This window comes from Phocoena sinus, chromosome 1 (assembly GCF_008692025.1).
Source record: "Phocoena sinus isolate mPhoSin1 chromosome 1, mPhoSin1.pri, whole genome shotgun sequence".
NCBI classification, from domain to species: domain Eukaryota; kingdom Metazoa; phylum Chordata; class Mammalia; order Artiodactyla; family Phocoenidae; genus Phocoena; species Phocoena sinus.
The window spans coordinates 134869935-134888794 of NC_045763.1; the positions used below are offsets into that span (position 1 = coordinate 134869935).

The 18860-nt window shown below is 37.4% G+C and overlaps 1 protein-coding gene across 2 annotated transcripts in view; it reads left to right on the forward strand.

Moving 5' to 3' along the window:
- Positions 1–18860, forward strand: part of RASAL2 (RAS protein activator like 2) — a 396673-nt gene that overhangs the window by 345747 nt on the left and 32066 nt on the right. For both annotated transcript variants that reach the window (XM_032629632.1, XM_032629643.1), the window contains exons 6-9: positions 9302–9455; positions 11379–11477; positions 12372–12926; positions 15433–15577. In XM_032629632.1, coding sequence (XP_032485523.1) covers positions 9302–9455; positions 11379–11477; positions 12372–12926; positions 15433–15577 — 953 coding nt within the window. The remainder of the gene's footprint in view (positions 1–9301; positions 9456–11378; positions 11478–12371; positions 12927–15432; positions 15578–18860) is intronic.

Here is an 18860-nt window from a genome sequence, read left to right on the forward strand (position 1 = left end):
TACAGCCTAGCTGTATTGATTAATTGAAACTAGATTATAGTTTCCCTTACCAGTGTTTACTGATATGGACCAGTTAAGGAGCCCTTAGTTTTGTGAACTAAAATCCAATTGAAGTTTCTAATTATGTCATGATAGCATTTTAAATTCGTTAGAATGCTTTGTCTTAATAGAAAAAAATTATTTCCATACATTTATACCTTCTATCTTCATATTCTTCCAGCAAGGAATATATTTGGGAATAGCTATCCTAACCTAATAGTTTACATAAAATAAACTAATGCTTGTCATATCACTTTGAAAAACTATGTTTGCAATGATAGTCCCATTTGTATGGTACTGTAGTTTATGAGATATTTGTAAAATCATAGATGATTGCGTTTGATTTTCACAATAACTGTGGGAGGTATAGGAACAGAAATCATTATCCACATTTTACAAATGAGATAACTAAGGTTTAGAAGGAATAAATTATTTGTTCCACGTCACATGGCTAATGAGTGATTTGAGCTGACATGAATACGTAGGGCTTTTGAGTCCAAGTTGATTGCCTTTTCCATTATCCTCTTTGTTGCATGTGTTGATAGGAAGCCTAACCTCCTGAGAAAATGATTGAGAAAGAAGGAAAGATCAAACAGAAAAGTCATGCACACACATATATATACACACAAACATATTCAAACAACAACTTTTTTTTTTTTCCGGTACGCGGGCCTCTCACTGTTGTGGCCTCTCCTGTTGCGGAGCACAGGCTCTGGACGCGCAGGCTCAGCGGCCATGGCTCATGGGCCCAGCCACTCCGCGGCATGTGGGATCTTCCCAGACTAGGGCACGAACCCGTGTCCCCTGCAACAGCAGGCGGACTCTCAACCACTGCGCCACCAGGGAAGCCCCAAACAACAACTCTTAATAAGAGTAGAATACTATGCAGTAATAATCAGTGAGTCAATTTATGGTCATTTTATTTTCACGATTTGGTAAAATATAAAGCAAACTCCCTACTATGCTCCTATCATCTTCCCTTCCCTCCAAATCCAAGTGGTTTGGATGAAAAATTAAAATAGAATCAGTAAAAGAAAATATAGCTGGATTTCTTATGCTCTTGGAATGGAAGAACCTTTTCTAAGCATAAACTGGGGGAAATAATTACAAATATGACAGAAAAAGTACTAATTTACTTAATTTACATAATATTTATCAATACATATAAGTTGTTAAACAATTAGAAAAATGGTTTAAGAACATGAAATAACAGTTCATAATTCACAGAAAAGAGAACTGAGATTGCCAATATACAGGTTTAAATGTCCTCAACCTCATAACTAAAGAAATTCATACTAAAGCAATAGTATAGAAATGAAATACCCTTTTTTACCAGTTATACTGGCAAAGATGTTTGAAGTGTAGCCATATCTCATTTTGGTGATAGTGTATAGAGACATGCACTATTGGTAGGACTTTAAATTGATGCCATCTATTATGGAGGATAAATTAGCAATATCCGAACTTTAAATGTATGTGCCCTTTGATCTAGCAGTTTCACACCTGGAAATTTAAAGCATGAATACTTAAACATGTGCTTCAAGGTATATGTACTAAGATACTTTTTGAACCTCGGTGGTGATCACCAAAAAAAAAGAGAAAAGAAAAGAGACTTAGATGGTCATCAAGGATTGGTTAAACTTCTATAGACCCATATAAGGGAATACAGAGTGATCATTAAAAAGCGGCAATTTATATCTATATGTTCCAGTGTAGACAAAATTCCAAAATATACTCTTAAGGAAAAAAAATATGGTAGAATCTCATTTGTATGTGTATACATACATACACACACACATACACACACATATATGTATATGTATAATATTTGGTTGTCTGTGTACAAAAAATTTCTGGAGGGGTCACAAAAATCATTAATAGTATTTTCCGTAGGAGATTGAGGGAGGTACCCTTATTTTTCACCTTCTGTCCTTCTGAGCTCTTGGCATTTATTACCAAAAGCATTTATTACTTTATTATTTAAGGGGAAAAAATAATTAGAGAATACCTCCTTCAACCCCATTTCAACCTCATGCCTCCCTGTAGCTGTTTCCCAGTTGTCACCCCTTCACCATCAGACTTTATGAGTTAGTCTCCACTTTCTCATATCCCATTCATTTTCTCAACTGTCTGGAGTCTCATTTTTGTCCTCGTCATTTCACTGAAACTGCTACAATTATCTCCAATTACCTCTCAGTTCATATACCCAGTGGCTACTGTTAATATTTTAACACACTCTATCTTCTACAGTAATGGACAACCATCCTTTTTAAGAGTTCTCTTCCCTGGGCTTTTATGATACTTGAGTCTCCTGGTTTTCCTTCTGTCTTTCAGATTCTTCAGTCTCTTCTGTCAGTTTTGTAGATTTAAATGTTAGCATTTCTCAGTCTACATGTTCTATTTCAGTATTCACATTGTCTTAGTCTGTTGAGACTGCAGTAATAAAACATCATAGACTAGATAGCTTATAATCAACAGAAATTTATTTCTCACAGTCCTGGAGGCTAGGAAGTCCAAGATCAAGGTTCTGGCAGATTCACTGTGTAGTAGGGACCTGCTTCTTGGTTCAAAAGGCTTCCTTTTCTCTGTGTCCTCAGATGAGGGAATGGGTGATGGATCTCTTTGGGGTCTATTTTATAAAGGCACTAATCCCCTTCACGAGGGCTCCACCCCCCTGACCTGATCACCTCCCAAAGGTCACACTTCCTGATACAATCACATTGGAGGTTAGCATTTCAACATACATTTTGGGGTGAGACATTCAGTCTGCGACAAAGATCTACTCCCATAGGAACCTCAAACTTGTACTAAACTTGATTTTATTTCCCCCTTTGGTTCAACCAACATTGCCTCTCACTTCCCATCTCTGTAAAGGACATTACCATCTTTCTACCCAGTGGCTCAACCTTGACTCTACCCTCTCCCTGATGCCTCCAGCATTGCAGTCATTAAGGCCTATTTACCGCCTAATTACCCCCAAATCCATCCACTTCTGTATTTCTGCTGATCTAGTTTGTGATCTTTACTCAGGTTACTATCATAACCTATGAACCAGTCTCTAAGTCTTTCATTATTTCTCTCTCCTCTGTGTACCCCTCTCTTTCTCCATTTTTTAGCCAAAGTATACTCTTGCCAAGGCACACATCTGATCATGTCATTCACCTTCCACCACCCACAACCTTTCTATGTCCATCCACTGGCCTTGTGATCAAATTGGAACACCCACGTTACTACGGGTCCCATCATGGTATCTCTCAAGCCTCATTATTCCCCATGCCTCTTCTCTCAGCCCCAGCACACATCTACACTGCACCAGAGCCACACTGCTGAATTCTTTTCAGTTCCTCAAACACCCCAGATTTGTATGTTCTCACTACAGGCCTTCTCATATGCTGGCCATTCCCTCTAGAATGCTCAGTACCTCCACATCCTCATAGAGCTAATTCCACTCCATCCTTTAGTTCACAACTTCACATTACTTTTAACTCCAAGAAACTTTCTTTGAATCCCCAGCTGAAGATCCAGGGCCCCTACTAAGTGCCCACAGAGCCACTATTGCATCCTTTTTCCTAGATCTTATCCCATTGTATTATAATAGATATTTAACTCACTAGATTATAAACTGTGTGTGAGTACAAGGACCTTGCCTTTCTTTTTCACCTTTGTTTCCTTGCATCGGTATCTAGTATAGTGCCTGGCACATAATGTACAAAGTAACTATTGAATGGATAGATGGATTCATACATATATTCATTTATTCAACCAAATAATGGCTGAAACTAATGGGAAAGCAAATAGTCATGAATTTAGGGATGATTAAGAAGTAGGTGTCATTGAACTTCATCCGTGTCTAACTTCTTTTTTTTTTTTTTTTTTGGCCTCGTGGCATGGCTTGTGGGATCTTAGTTCCCTGACCGGGAATTGAACCCATGCCCTTGGCAGTGAAAGCACAGAGTCTTAACCACTGGACCACCAGGGGATTCCCTCTAACTTGCTTACCCTCTTTTCACCCATACTTACTTTTACGGTAACGATGAGGCTGAAAGCCTAAATTCAGAAAAAAAAAACCTAATCTTTCCACTCACTCTTACACTAGTAAGTATGTTAATTGAGTGGTTTATGAGTGTGGTTTGGTTTAGTTTCATGGTTTTTTTTTTAATTCAGTATAATTGTGTTTACATTGAATTTGTTTAATAGGCACTAGTAGATTTTATTCCATTTGCAATTTAAGAACAAAAAAAGGTGTGTTACAATAGGGTACAGTTTCTGTAAGGAGATTGTTCCCTAGTGCCTGTCATATTGGAGGCTGGTTGAGTTTTCTGCCCTTCAGAACATGTTTTAGTATTTATAATCTTGTCTTCATTCTGTGCTTGTCTTAATTGTCTGTATACATGTATATGTACCAAAAATAGGTTGAATGTCGTTTTTGACCGTGATGATAAATTTCCTTACCATGAGTTTAAGTGAAAACTCAGACTGACAAACATCCTTCTTTACCATTAGCAGCCGGGTTCATTAGACTATCCTGTCAGAACAGAGGCTGAGAACAGAGAGAAGGAAGATCAGCAGTACATGTTACGTTTCCATAATAGCTTTTTTTTTTTTTTTTTTTTTTGCGGTACGCGGGCCTCTCACTGTTGTGGCCTCTCCTGTTGTGGAGCACAGGCTCCGGACGCGCAGGCTCAGCGACCATGGCTCACGGGCCCAGCAGCTCCACGGCATGTGGGATCTTCCTGGACCGGGGCAGGAACCCGTGCCACCTGCATCGGCAGGCAGACTCTCAACCACTGCGCCACCAGGGAAGCCCCATAATAGCTTTTTGTGTGAGTGGTTGTATGGTATTTTTTTAAGTAAACATAAAAACCAGTGAGTAGTATAAGCAGTAGGGACTGGCTTTAACTGCAGCAGGTAAATCAGTGCAGCTAGGGCTGTCAGGATCCTCGGGGGCACATTTTTTTTAGCACACAAGCAGAACTCTGATGAATGAGCTCTAATTTCTTTTTTTTCTTTTTTTTTTTTTTAATCCAGGTAGGGAAAGCTTTATATTCAGTACTATAGGAAAGGATCTGCTCTTTCAAACAGAAAACATCAGTTGGATAGTTTCACAGATACCAGGTTGAAAAACAATAAAATCTGGGGAGCAAGTAAAGCTGCCTTTTTCCCAAAGTGAAAGCTCAGATGCAACTTTTAAAAAACTGATTAGACCCTTTGTAAGTTTATTGGTAGAGTATTAGGATACTGAATATTATTAATTTCTACCTGGGAAATTTTCAAACAAGGTAAAGTGCCTTAGGAACACATACTGGTGAATACAAACATATATTGCTGTACTCAGTTTATGGCTGAGCTGTCTTTCCAAGAACTCAGCAAAGCAGTCTAGAATCATAACTGCCATGCCAAGCAGAAATTCACCTGCACTGGAGTACAGAATTTTGTGTGGCAATAAGCATTTTTTTCAGTTATATTTTTAATTAAAAGTTTCCCACATTTGGAACTGAATCTGTAAAGATGTGGCAGATTGAGCTAGCACATCCAAGCACCACTGGTGCTTTGGGGGAAGTATGCTTTTTTAAAAAGTGGATGGTTGAGCTGGGAAAAATCCAGCTGTTTTACTTAACATTGCACTAATCAGAGTTCTTTGACTCCTTTTTTTCTTCAGTGAATCCAGTGGTGTGTGTGTTGGCTCCTCACCCCCAACCCCTTCACTTTTGTCTTTTAAGATTGATTTCAGATAGTGATGTGGGTTAAAGCAATATAATATTAATTCACTGTAGTGGGTAATAGAAAGCTATTCCTGCCTTGTAGTTTCTCTCTTAAATAGGTCAGAAACAGCAGGTAATCTTCATCAGCAAAGCAATTAGATTTTTAACCCTTACCTATCACATTGAGCCCTGAATTATTCCATGGTGTTTGGGATGATGGGGGTTGGGGAGTAGGGGTGCAGGGGTTGGGAAGAGAACCAGTAGTCAAGGGATTCACAACGTCCACTTTTGAGGTTAGGTTCCTTGATGGCCATTGTCAGATTGGACTGGGAAGCGTCATTTTAAACTCCTATTTTTCTCTCAATAAATCCACATTCCGCTTTCCATTAGAGAAGTAAACTGTAGTGCCATACAGAGCTGCTAAAACTCTAATTAGCAGATCTAAGAAAAATCAACTCATAGGAAGGTACAGGAGGAGGTAAACATGCTTAGAGGGGACTTGGGCTTACTAATGCTATTATATAGAAATATTTGCACAGATAATGCCTCCCCACCACTGCCACTCCCAGGCTGCTTGATCTTCCTGTTTACTGTAATCCTGCTTCTCTGGGAATTACTTCTGTCTTCTCCAAGACACTTTCTTCCCAATACAGGAAGGGCTTGCTTATTTATTCATTAGCAGTGTTGCACATATTAGCAACTTTGGTGTTCAGTTCATGGGCGTAGGTGTGTATATACACACAAACATACATAAATGCTGAACAATAGGAGACCCTGAACTATACATATTAACAGCTGAAGTTTCTGTAACCAGGAAGAATTTTGAATTCTAATTCCAGGTGGCTTGGTTATGATATGATATCTGTTTATGGCTGTATTTGGAAGTTAAACCTTCCAAATACAGCCATAAACAGATATCAACAAATGTCAAAATGACATTTGTTCAGCACTGGAAATACAGTGAATAAAATTATCCAACTCTCTCCGAAAGAAAAAAAAATGTAACTCAGATAAGTTAATGAAAATAGTACCTAGAAACATTAAACTAGGATAAGCACTGCAAAGGAAATAAAACGGATGTGAGAGAAAGATTGTACTTGCAAGGTGGGATGTGGCAAATACCTTTTAGTAGCGGGCTGGGGATCATCTAGGAAACATCTAAAGCTTCGCAGCTTCATTTTCTAGCACAGTTAAGAGATTCTCCTCCACCACCAGAGTTGCCTCAGTTTTTTTCCTACAGCTTTTGACTCTGAAATTGTTCATGGAAATGGGTGGAGCCTCGCTATTCTTTCCTTTCTGCCTTAAAATGGTCACATTTGCGGAGCATGCTCCTTGAGTCCTTCAAGCTGCAGCTTCTCCCGGCTGCCTTTGGCTCTAATCTCCTTATAGGTGTAGCACCATGGCAACAGGCCCAGCCTAGAACCCAGGAACCTTGTTTTTGTTACCTGAGGGGCTGGATGCAGCCTGAGGAAGAGAAGAAGAATATTACCTGTCCTGCAGCCTATTTGGAAGATGACTTCATGTTCTGTTATATGTGTTTCTGTTCTGCTTCTACTGAAGACTTGAAATTACACCTGGAAAACATTTATCCAGAGATGTTATCAGTAACCAAAGGCAGCAGGGGAAACCATCTTCTATTGGTTCTTGTCTTCTAAACACAGAGTTGTTTTCTGAGATGTAGTTCAGAAAGTGATTTGCTGTACCATGACATGTGGCACTGCTATGATTTTGGGGTACACTGCAAGATGGCTGTACAGTTGCTTCATGTAGGTAGACATTTATTTGGTTTGAGATAAAATTAATTTATGTTTTAGAATATTTTCCTAAAGAATTTAAAACATAAAAGTAAGCCTTATTTTGTACCTCCTATTTTAAATATGCCTTCATCTTCCCTGTTGAGAGGCTCACTCCCAGAGCAGGATAGCCTTTTCCCCTATAAGCAACTCCTCCTGGGAAAAACAGGCTGGAACTGTTGTTTCATGTGTTTAGAAAAGATTACAGTATCCTGTTGCCTCAACCAGGCTTCCTATGAAGCATATTGGGAAAGTTTGTATGGTAATTACATTAAAATTTGTTTTTGCATTTAGTTATTTATAGTTGATATGCTCTGTTGACCGTATATAACATGTCATTGTCTTATCCAGTAGAACAAAAGGAAATAAATGTGGAGTCATTACATTGTTATATTTTTAGGTACAAAACATTAGGTGGCTTTTGTGCATCCTTTGTATTATCAGTGGTAAATATAATTATTGAATTTTTGACCATAAAATGATTGCTGAACATTAGAACACACATTTTTGTGTGTGGAAAGAAGAATGGACTAAGGTCCTATTGCTTAAGATGTTTTTTACTGTATGGAGTTTAATTAAACAGTGTTAGAATGGAAACAGAAGGGAAAGAGCAGCCTTTCGTGCTAGTCTCCTATATCTCATTACTTTATAATTTAACTGAAAGCTACTCTGGCGTTAAGTATTTTGGTTCCTTTTTAAGTTAACATGGTTATTTCAAGGAAATGAATGAAGCTGCTTATTTAATGTGTTTTACAAAAACAAATGTCTTTCCACAAGGTATTTCTTTTTATCCCTATTACTAGGTACTTCTGCTTGAAATATATGTATTTAACTCTGGGTGTTTCAGTCAATAAATACTATAATTATTGAGTAAAACTGCATAGCTACCCAGTTCTGGATTCAAGAATATTGTGTTTTATATTGTTTGGCTTCACTGATTCTTCCAAGGGGAAGGCAGTGAAGTACTAGCTCCTGTAGTGACAAGAGTCATGCTTCCCCACATTCCTTTTTAAACAACTAGGGGACAGAATCAACCAGAATGCCTGAACGGTGTTGACAAAGGTCTGCTCTTCTAGTTTGAACATTTCTTTTGAGGGTGGGAAGTTTCCTCAAGGCATTTTACTCTTTATTCATATTTGTACAGTAAAGCATAGATAGAACCAAAAGCTTGCCAGAAAAGAATTCCATATAGAGATGGAAATCAGACCTTTGGAAAAGCAGGGTCTTGTGCTAAAAAGTTTAGCTTTGATTGTGGGTTTGTGTATGTATGTTTATTCTGCCAGAGCAGAAGGAAACAGAATGAGGGTTCAGTCACTGCTATTTTGTCACTGATAATAGAGGATAAAGCTATAGCATGGAAAAAAAAAAAGTAAAAGAAACGATATGTCTTTTGATAACACCTTTGCATAAAAAAATGTGTAAGATAACGTTAGATGATATATATTTCTCCATCTCCAACACAGGAATGTGGATAAAAACAGTGTCTGTGGTGGAGCTTCAAGCTCCCTTGAGACTAGTAAAATTATAGTACATTTTTGTGTTTTGTTGAAAAAAGGAGGTGTGTACACACAGACACAAATATGTATGTGGCTTATCTGTGCCACAGGAATATGGTCCTATTATTATTGTTACAGATTAACTGTTAATTTGCTCATTTATTTTCCTCTTAGGCATTTATACATTTGGTGAAGCCTCCATTGCATTTGACCTTTATTTTCTTGTTGGCCAAGTAATTACACTACCATAAATATCTCTTTCTACTTTTAGGTCTCGTGGGCTGCCTAAACTAAAAGAGTCACGTTCCCATGAATCCCTGCTGAGCCCATGCAGTGCAGTGGAATGTCTGGATCTTGGTAGAGGGGAGCCCGTATCAGTGAAGCCACTCCATAGCAGCATCCTTGGACAAGACTTCTGCTTTGAGGTAGAAAAGTGTAGGAAAAAGGAAGAGTAGTTAGACAACAAAGAGATTTTTCTATCCAGTATTCTTATGATTGCATTACTGTATTGATGATTTGATCATCTTAACTGGTTTTCAGTTGCTGAAAATTACCTACTTACAGGGGAAAAATTGGAAATATGCTAATCTGATTATGTTGGTGATTAAAGTTATTAATGATGGCTTCTCATTCCTTTTGGGCTTGTCTGCTTTCAAAATAAATGAGTTCTTCTATTCAATGCTCTGTGGTGACCTAAATGGGAAGGAAATCCAAAAAAGAGAGGATATACGTATACATATAGCTGATTCACTTCGCTGTACAGCAGAAACTAACACAACATTGTAAAACAACTATACCCCAATTTAAAATAAATAAATAAATAAATGGGTTCTTAGTGCATTCTCAGCAGAGGTCACAAGATTAATAATAACATTGTTAGTATTTTAATTTTTTAGTATTGATAAAGATATCACACAATATGTTATTATTTTTCTCCTGAAAGCCAAACCCCCCAATTTTAATGATCCTTTTGAGGAAATTGACTAAAACCATAATTTTTCTAACTAAAACATGGGCAGTTCAAGATCTGGGACCATGTCTTATCTATCTTTGTAATCCCCAGCACTTAGCCCAGTCCCTGGCACATTGCAGGTGCCTAATTTCTTCAATGAACAAATTGCCCTTCACCAGAAAATTATCATCATCACCTTTTGTAAGGTAATTTCCCCCTCCAAAGTAAATGGCCAATTGGCCATTTGCAAATTTAATTTCAAAACCATCCATATACTTGTTAGGGTTATGATTTAATTAATGAGCACAAACTTACAAAGTTATTAGTGATGAGTCCTATGTTAGATATTGTAGAAGTTGAAAGTTGTTTTATACCTTTTCTTATGGACCTGCACTATCCAACAGAAATACAGTGCAAGCCACATGTGTAATTTTAAATTTTATTAAACCCAAATCTTACCACTTCTAACATGGAACTAAAAATTATCAATGAAACTTTCTACATTCTTTTTTTAAAAACTGAATCTTCAAAACCTGATGTATATTTTACACTTACAGTACATCTCAGTTTGGACTAGTATTTCACATGCTCACTAGCCACGTGTGGTTAATAGCTACCATATTAGACAGAATGTAACATCTGATCTGATTCACTAGGTTATAATCTGAGATTGAGTTAATATGTGAACCACTTTAGCAATTTGGACAGGTCATTTATTGGTGTTCTTTTGTATAAAAGTCACTTGAACTTTGCCATATTTGTAGAACTCAGTTCAACGGATTGTACGCCCAGCCAGGTGTTAGGTTCTAGGCATAGAGACAACATGCTTCATTTTTAAAGGACATTGATAATAATCATCAGGCTAACCTAATTAGATGATTGGCAATCAGACTGGTTGCCTAGTAGAAGAGAAATGGGTTCCAAAGTAATTCAATACTGGTAACTCTTTTCAGTTTCACGTAGTAGCCTTCTGTAACATAATGAAGGCAGTCCCAAGAAAGAAGCTGTTTTAGAGACCTTCTTCCCTTTTTAGTTATTTTTATTAACTCAGAATTGAACATATTTATTTGCAGGTAATTTTTAAAGGTTTAAGTTTAATTAAAGGTTTTTAGTTTTGTTCTTTCTGAACTGTAGGCCAGTTTTAGGTTCCTGAGCTGAATTCTTAATGGCCTTTATCTTCATACCTGCATTCTAGTAGATGCTAACTAGATAACAAAACAAAAAGTGAATGTGGATGTACATATAGATATCATAAAACCAGCAAATATCATTTTGGTTACCATGTAGTATAATATGGGTTCATAGCATATCTCTAACTCTTTCATGATACAACTAGGAAAATAGAGACCCCAAGCCCTGCATTTCCTTTTCCTTATCTCTAATCTTTATGTTGAAGGTTACCTACTTAAGTGGAAGTAAATGCTTCAGCTGTAACTCCGCTTCAGAGAGAGATAAGTGGATGGAAAACCTTCGCAGGACAGTTCAACCAAATAAGGTAATAGTGGCTTTGAATGTCCAAAAAATGTATAACTCTATAAGCAGTAAGTTGATTGAAGGTAAATGGAGTAATGATACCTTAAATTTTATAGAACTTTTAAACACGTATACGTTTTGTCCTTTTATGCTCAAAATAATCTTCTTACAGATAGTATCATGATTTTACCAGTGTGGATAAGAGCAGCGGTCCCCAACCTTTTTGGCACCAGGGACCAGTCTCATGGAAGACAATTTTTCCACGGACGGCGGGGGGCGGGGGGTGGTTTGGGATGATTCAAGTGCATTACATTTATTGTGTACTGTATTTCTATTATTATTACATTGTAATATATAGTGAAATAATTATACAACTCACCATAATGCTGATAGGAGGCGGAGCTCAGGCTGTTGTGTGAGCGATGGGGAGCGGCTGTAAATACAGAGGAAGCTTCGCTCGCTCGCCCACTGGCTCACCTCCTGCTTTGTGGCCCAGTTCCTAACAAGCCACGGACCAGTACCAGTCTGTGGCCTGGGGTTTGGGGACCCCTAGATAAGAGGACTCAGAGAAGTTAAGTCACTTGCCCAAGTGAGAAGCTAGTACAAGACAGAAATGGGACTAGAACACAAGTTTCTTAATTACTTACTTATCTCTGTTTTATTTGCAGAAAGCTAATTCAGTTGCCACAAGACTGGCTATATGAGAACTTACAGGATGCTATTTCTTTAACCCAAGTAAAATAAAATGTATGTGGGTCTCTAAGAGCTTGCAATTATCTTGAACAATGAGGTAGCAATCCCCTTCATTATTTTTTGACTGCCCTTAATGAAGTACATAGCATCACCTACTTTAAGAGGAAAATGTTGTCTTTCTGGGATTTCAACTCTCAAACACAACTTTGTTACTTCTTTATAGGACAATTGCAGACGAGCTGAAAACGTTCTCCGTTTATGGATTATTGAAGCCAAGGACCTTGCCCCTAAAAAGAAATATTTCTGTGAACTGTGCCTTGATGATACCCTCTTTGCTCGTACAACCAGCAAGACCAAAGCAGACAATATTTTCTGGGGTGAACATTTTGAGTTCTACAGCCTTCCACCTCTTCACAGCATCACAGTTCACATTTATAAAGATGTGGAAAAAAAGAAAAAAAAAGACAAGAATAATTATGTAGGGCTAGTCAATATCCCCACTGCCAGTGTGACTGGTCGCCAATTTGTAGAAAAGTGGTACCCAGTGAGTACACCTACACCCAACAAAGGAAAGACAGGAGGACCTTCTATTCGGATTAAATCACGTTTCCAAACTATCACCATTCTGCCTATGGAGCAATACAAAGAGTTTGCAGAATTTGTCACCAGCAACTACACCATGTTGTGTTCTGTTCTTGAACCAGTAATTAGTGTGAGAAATAAAGAAGAGTTGGCCTGTGCCTTAGTGCACATTCTTCAAAGTACTGGCAGAGCCAAGGTAAGTGGAAAAGGAGGGTTGCGTTACCCAAAATCTCTTCTCTACCTTTTATGAAGAAATAAACACATGTTTACTGTGGAGATTCAAATTAGAGATATATGCTTTGCTATTGGTCAAAAAAAAGAATTAGGAAGGAAACCTATTAGTGGTTCTTAGATCCACTTATTAGTGGAGATTATAAAAGTAAAGAGGTAAAATGGAGACTAACAAGTATTTATTTAAAGTTTATTTGCATGAAATAGAGATACCGCAGCTAGCTCTTTATTGTCTGACAAAATAAATGGTAGGATTGGTGGATAATCCCACAATATGTTCAAGATTATTTATCTTTAGTTCTGGAGTGTGTTGTATGATGGTTTTATTCCTCACTATATTTTAAATTAAGATTGACTCATGACTGTACCCAGCTAGTCACAGAAGGAGGTATTCCAGAAACATGCTGGTCATTAACAAGAGTCTTCATGAGATTAACATCTAAATTTGGAATTAAAATACCAAGGGATGTTATTTAATTGTTAGCTGTCTCATGATAACCTTATCTCAATTCATGCTGGATAGAAGTAAAAGTTCAGGAAGATAAAAGAAAGAAATATACTCATTGTATAAAGAACACTAAACAAATGATAGAATCTTTTTTTTTAATTTTTATTGGAGTATAGTTGATTTACAATGTGTTAGTTTCAGATGTAACAATTGATAGAGTCTTTGATCAGCCTGAACTGTGGTAATTATCACCTCTGTGAGGCATATTCACTTAACTAGGCTAAATCTCCATTATATTATATGCAAATTGGTCATGGTAAAATTGTATTTTAGATCTAGAGGAGTTCACAGCTAGAATAATTTATGTAGAACTGAACAATAAAATAAAGCGTTTTTAAAATTTCTTGATACAAATCAGAATATATCAAATATTCAATATTTAGTCCCTTATTTAACTGCCTTCCTACTGATTATCATTTTGGTAGTTGAATTTACTACTAATAATTTTGAGCTTTCTGGTGTTAAAAAAGGTGTCATTGAAATTTTGAGTCTCACCTTTGAAATTGTATGGATATGTTCTTTCTGTTCTTCATTTGCTCAAGGTTCAAGGATATATGTAGGATTTTTTAACAGCTTTATTGAGGTACAATTTACATATCATAAACTATACCCATTTAAAGTGAAAAATTCAGTGAGTTTTGACAGATTATGCACCCATGGAAACAACAGCAATCAAGATACAGAATGTTACCATCACCCCCAAGTTTCTTCCTGACCCTTAGCACAAGAGTTTTAGTAGTGACTCCTAAGTCTATGACTCTTTTACAGTGTTGATCTACCCTGGAATAAATCCCATTCGTGTTTAAAATGCTTAATTTTAAAATAAAAGTAAATCAACATATTCCCTCTGTTTTTGATTTTGGAGACTTTGAAATATCCAGTGAATATATAACATTCAAAATACAGGATGTTATCACATTTCAAATTGAGCAGCAGTAAACAATGAACTTTAAATCAAGTTCCTTAAACTGTTGAGAAATGAAGCAGTTATTTCTTAAGGGCTTTATTTCTCCTTATGCCTTCCTTCACTATGGATGGTTGGATGGATGGATGGATGGATGGATGGATGGATGGATGGATGGATGGATGGGGATGCATACATACATACATACAAACAAATATAATCAGCCTAGAAAATGAGTTCAAATGTTTAGTTCAAGAAATTTCATGTTGATACTATAGACCAATTTGTAACAATTATATATTGAATGCCTAGTATGTGTCAGAAGCAGTTAAATGCTGGAAATATAGAGGTGAATAAAAATAGACACTGTCTTTGGTCTCATGGGACTCACAGTCTTCTGGGGAAAACAGATGTTAATCAAATAATTACAGAAATGTGTGATTACTGCGAAAAGTGCAGATTTTTAAAAAGTTATATGGTGCTGTGAGAATGTATATTAAGGGGACCTGACTAGTGGAGTTCAGGGGCAGTGTTGGTAAGAGAAGGCTTCACTGAGGAAAGATGTGCAAACTAAAATCCAAAGGATCTGAGGAATTAACTCCATAGCAGTGAGGGCTGAGCAAGGGTGGGAGTGAAGCAGAACTGAGAACAGCATTTGCAGAAAGCTCTGTGGTGAATAGACAACATTGTCATTAGAAAGGGTTTGATGTATTCAAGGACCTACCGAAAAACAAAGACCCTTGAGACTGGAGCAATACAGAGAGAATGGTATGAGATGAGGCTGGGAAGATAGACAGAAAGCAGAAAATATAGAGACTTGCAGGCCACATTCAGAACTACAGTCTATATCAAAAGTGTGATGAAAAACCTTTGAAGGAATTTTTAACTTAGGATTGGTGACACCTAAAATTTTATCCTGACTGACTTTTTTCTTTCAAATGAATCTGGTAGCTTTAGTTTTAAAGCAGCATTCCCAGGATGTTTGATATTTCATCAGTCTCTCCTAATGTATATTATTTATTCAGTTGCTTTCTGCCTAACTGAACATTATTCTACCAGGATTTTCTGACGGACTTGGTGATGTCTGAGGTGGATCGTTGTGGAGAGCATGATGTCTTGATCTTCAGAGAGAACACCATTGCCACCAAATCCATTGAGGAATACCTCAAGTTGGTGGGACAACAGTATCTTCATGATGCATTGGGTATGGAGAAGAAAAACATCTGTTTTCTTTCCCTTTTGATTTTTAGACCCTCATGAAACAACCAAATGGAACTCAAATTCTGCATGTTATCTGGTTCTAGCTGATTAAAGTGTGAAAGTTGGAGTTTCAGCTGTAAGAAGTCTCTGCAATACTCAGCAGGGGAGGAACAGTAGATTGATTTCTTACACTATGTACCGAAAGAGAAAGTTCATCAGCATAGGCAGCTACCCCCATGCCCTCAAGTCCCTGAGATTCTGAGATACACAGTAATGTTAGTAATGAGATGTCATTTCTAGTTGACCTGTTTCCCCCAAAGTGTTGGGTATTTATATCATGATATAAATACATTACCTAAGTCTTGAAAGTGTTAGCATTTGTTATTATGCATCAAAAATGGAGAAACTCCTTCCAATTCCCACAACTCCCAATTTCTGCCTTCCAGACCTACAGAATTTTTCACAACTAATCTTTGTCCAATCAGTAGTTCTTAATGACTAGGCCACCCACTTGCAGCTCCATATTTGGTCGTGAAATTCAGGTGTTAACCACTGGAGTAAGGCACTGTGCTCGGCACTTTGATATACATTGTGATAAAGCAGACATGAGTTCCTTGAAGAACAGTGTCATTTTTTTTATCCCCATATCCCCAGTACTTCACATAGAATGTAGAGCAGCACCATCCTAAAGAAACATAATGTGAGTCACGTGAGTAATTTAAATTTTCTAGCAGTCACAGTGTAAAAACGGTAAGAGAAACAGGTAAATTTAATTTTGATAACATTTTATTTAACCCAATATATCCAAATATTATTTAATGTTATCAATGTAAGAATTATTAATGAAGTATTTTACTTTTTTCATTCTAACTCTTGAAATTGTGTGTATTTTATATTTATTACACGTTCAGTTTGCACTAGCCAAATTTCAAGTGCTCAGCAGTCACATGAGACTATCAAGAATAGACAATAAGGTATGAATGAATGGATAAATGTTTGCCCTTAGGGAGCTTACAATATAGATAGATAAGAAAGATAAGGATATCCCTATAACCAAAAAGAGAAAGAGAATCCTGTGCCTTTTCAAATAATTAAAGAAATTGATTATACCTGATGGAATTATAAAATTTCCCTTGTGACATTTATGATGTGTGTGTGTAGCTCGAAGTTTAGCAAGGTTTATAAAAGCAGAGATTGGACAAGGGAAATGGCAGGGATTAACATAGGGGAAAGAACCTCATGAACAAAGGTATCGAGGTACCAGAGAACCAGGCATGTTTGGAATATAGCCAATTAGCTGGAAAATAAAGTGAAAAAGACAAGTCAACAACAACAAAAATGATTAGACAAATAACTAGAACCAATTAGTTGAGGGCCTTGACTGCCTGGCTGAGGAGTGTAGATTTTACAGTAATCATTGGTGAACGACTGGAAATTTTGAGCAGGGTGTTTTTAATAGAATCAGTTTAACAGAGTGATTTAAATGGGTTGGTGAAGAAAGCAGCTGAACGTAGAGACCAGTTAAGAAGCCATTATAATAAGGAAGGCAAGAAATAACAAGACTTTGAATGAGGTAATCGCCAAGAGTAAGAGAAAAGTTGGATCTAAGAAATATTAAAGAAGTTGAGCTAATAGGACTTGGCAACTTTTCAGTTTATGAGAATGGGGCAGGGCGTGGTGGAGGAGGAGATCAAATATTACAGTGAATTTGGGGCCTTCCTGAGTGACAAGAAGGATGATGAGATTCTTAACAGAAAGAGAACATAAAAGTAGTAGGCTTGAAAGAATGAGAAATGATATTTTCACTTCACATGTATTCAACTTGAAGTTCAAGTAGGAAATCCCAGGGGTTCTAGGTAGGAAATCCCAAGACATCTGTCTAGCTGGCTGGTGAAAATTTAGGACTAAGTTACCCATGTGGAGGGAATCAATGAAACTACAAGATTACAGGAGCAGGAAGAGAATAGGGCCAAAGACAGATCTAACAATGCACCTGGTTTATGGTGTAGAAAGGAGCAGAGGAATCAGAGAAGTGGTCAAAGAGAGAGGAAGCATGCATGCACACGTGCAAAAAAAAGAAGGAAAATACTGTGTTTTAGACACCAAGAGGAAAAAAGTATCAATAGAGTCAGAGATTGAGGAAAGTAAAGATTAAAAAGAAAACATGGCTATTGCATTTTGATGACTCGTGATGGCTGGGACTGCTCTCAGGAGCACAGGAGCCAGGTTGCACAGGCTAAAAAGTGAATGACTGCTCAAGAAACAGGACCGTTGTGTTTACCTATGCTGGACTCACTGTAGTAGCAGTTAATTCCTACTTTGGAGAAGTACATTTTTTCTTCTCCTGCTTCCTATCTTCATACTTATTTCTTTTCTCTAAGTCATGTGCTTTAGTTTAAGATCTAATAGGAATTTAAAAGAAGACTAGTGAAAATGGATTTTCATTGACATTAGGAAAGGTACAGAATCAGAGTTTCACATAAAAAGCTTATACAGTCATATCATAAATTACATATCGTGGTTTACTTTAATGATTTGCACTGCCTTATAAAAAGCAATGATGATGCATCTCAAACAGTATTCTCTATTCTGGGGAGATAAAGGTGTAGATATTTGTTGACCATCTACTTCTTAAAAATCAGATATTCATATTCTACCGTCAGTGTGCTAAATAGGCTTCCCAAATGAAATAATTCCTGAAGTGAAAAGGAGAGACAAGTCCTTTGTTAATCATTACAGTTAATTATTAACTGTCCTAGAATAGTTAAATAGCTGATTGGCTCAATGAGACCTGAAAATTGATTCAGTGAGCAGGGGAAGAAATTCAAGTAACCCCACAAAGATATCTATTATATTTGTAACCCAAAAGCAAGGACCAGGGTGGTGAAAATGGCTACTGCTTCCAAGAGCACAAAGAAAATTAATTGGTAAGCTTCTTCAGGAAAGAGATTCTACTGTCTTCTCCCCATCTAACTCCCCATATTTCTAGTTAGCCTTTTTTTTTATATATATAAATTTATTTTTGGCTGCACTGGGTCTTCGTTGTGGTACGCGGGCTTCTCATTGCGGTGGCTTCTCTTGTTGCAGAGCACGGGCTCTAGGCACGCGGGCTTCAGTAGTTGTGGCATGAGGGCTCAGTAGTTGTGGCTTGGAGACTCTAGAGCGCAGGCTCAGTAGTTGTGGTGCACGGGCTTAGTTGCTCCGCGGCATGTGGGATCTTCCCGGGCCAGGGCTCAAACCTGTGTCCCCTGCATTGGCAGGTGGATTCTTAACCACTTCACCACCAG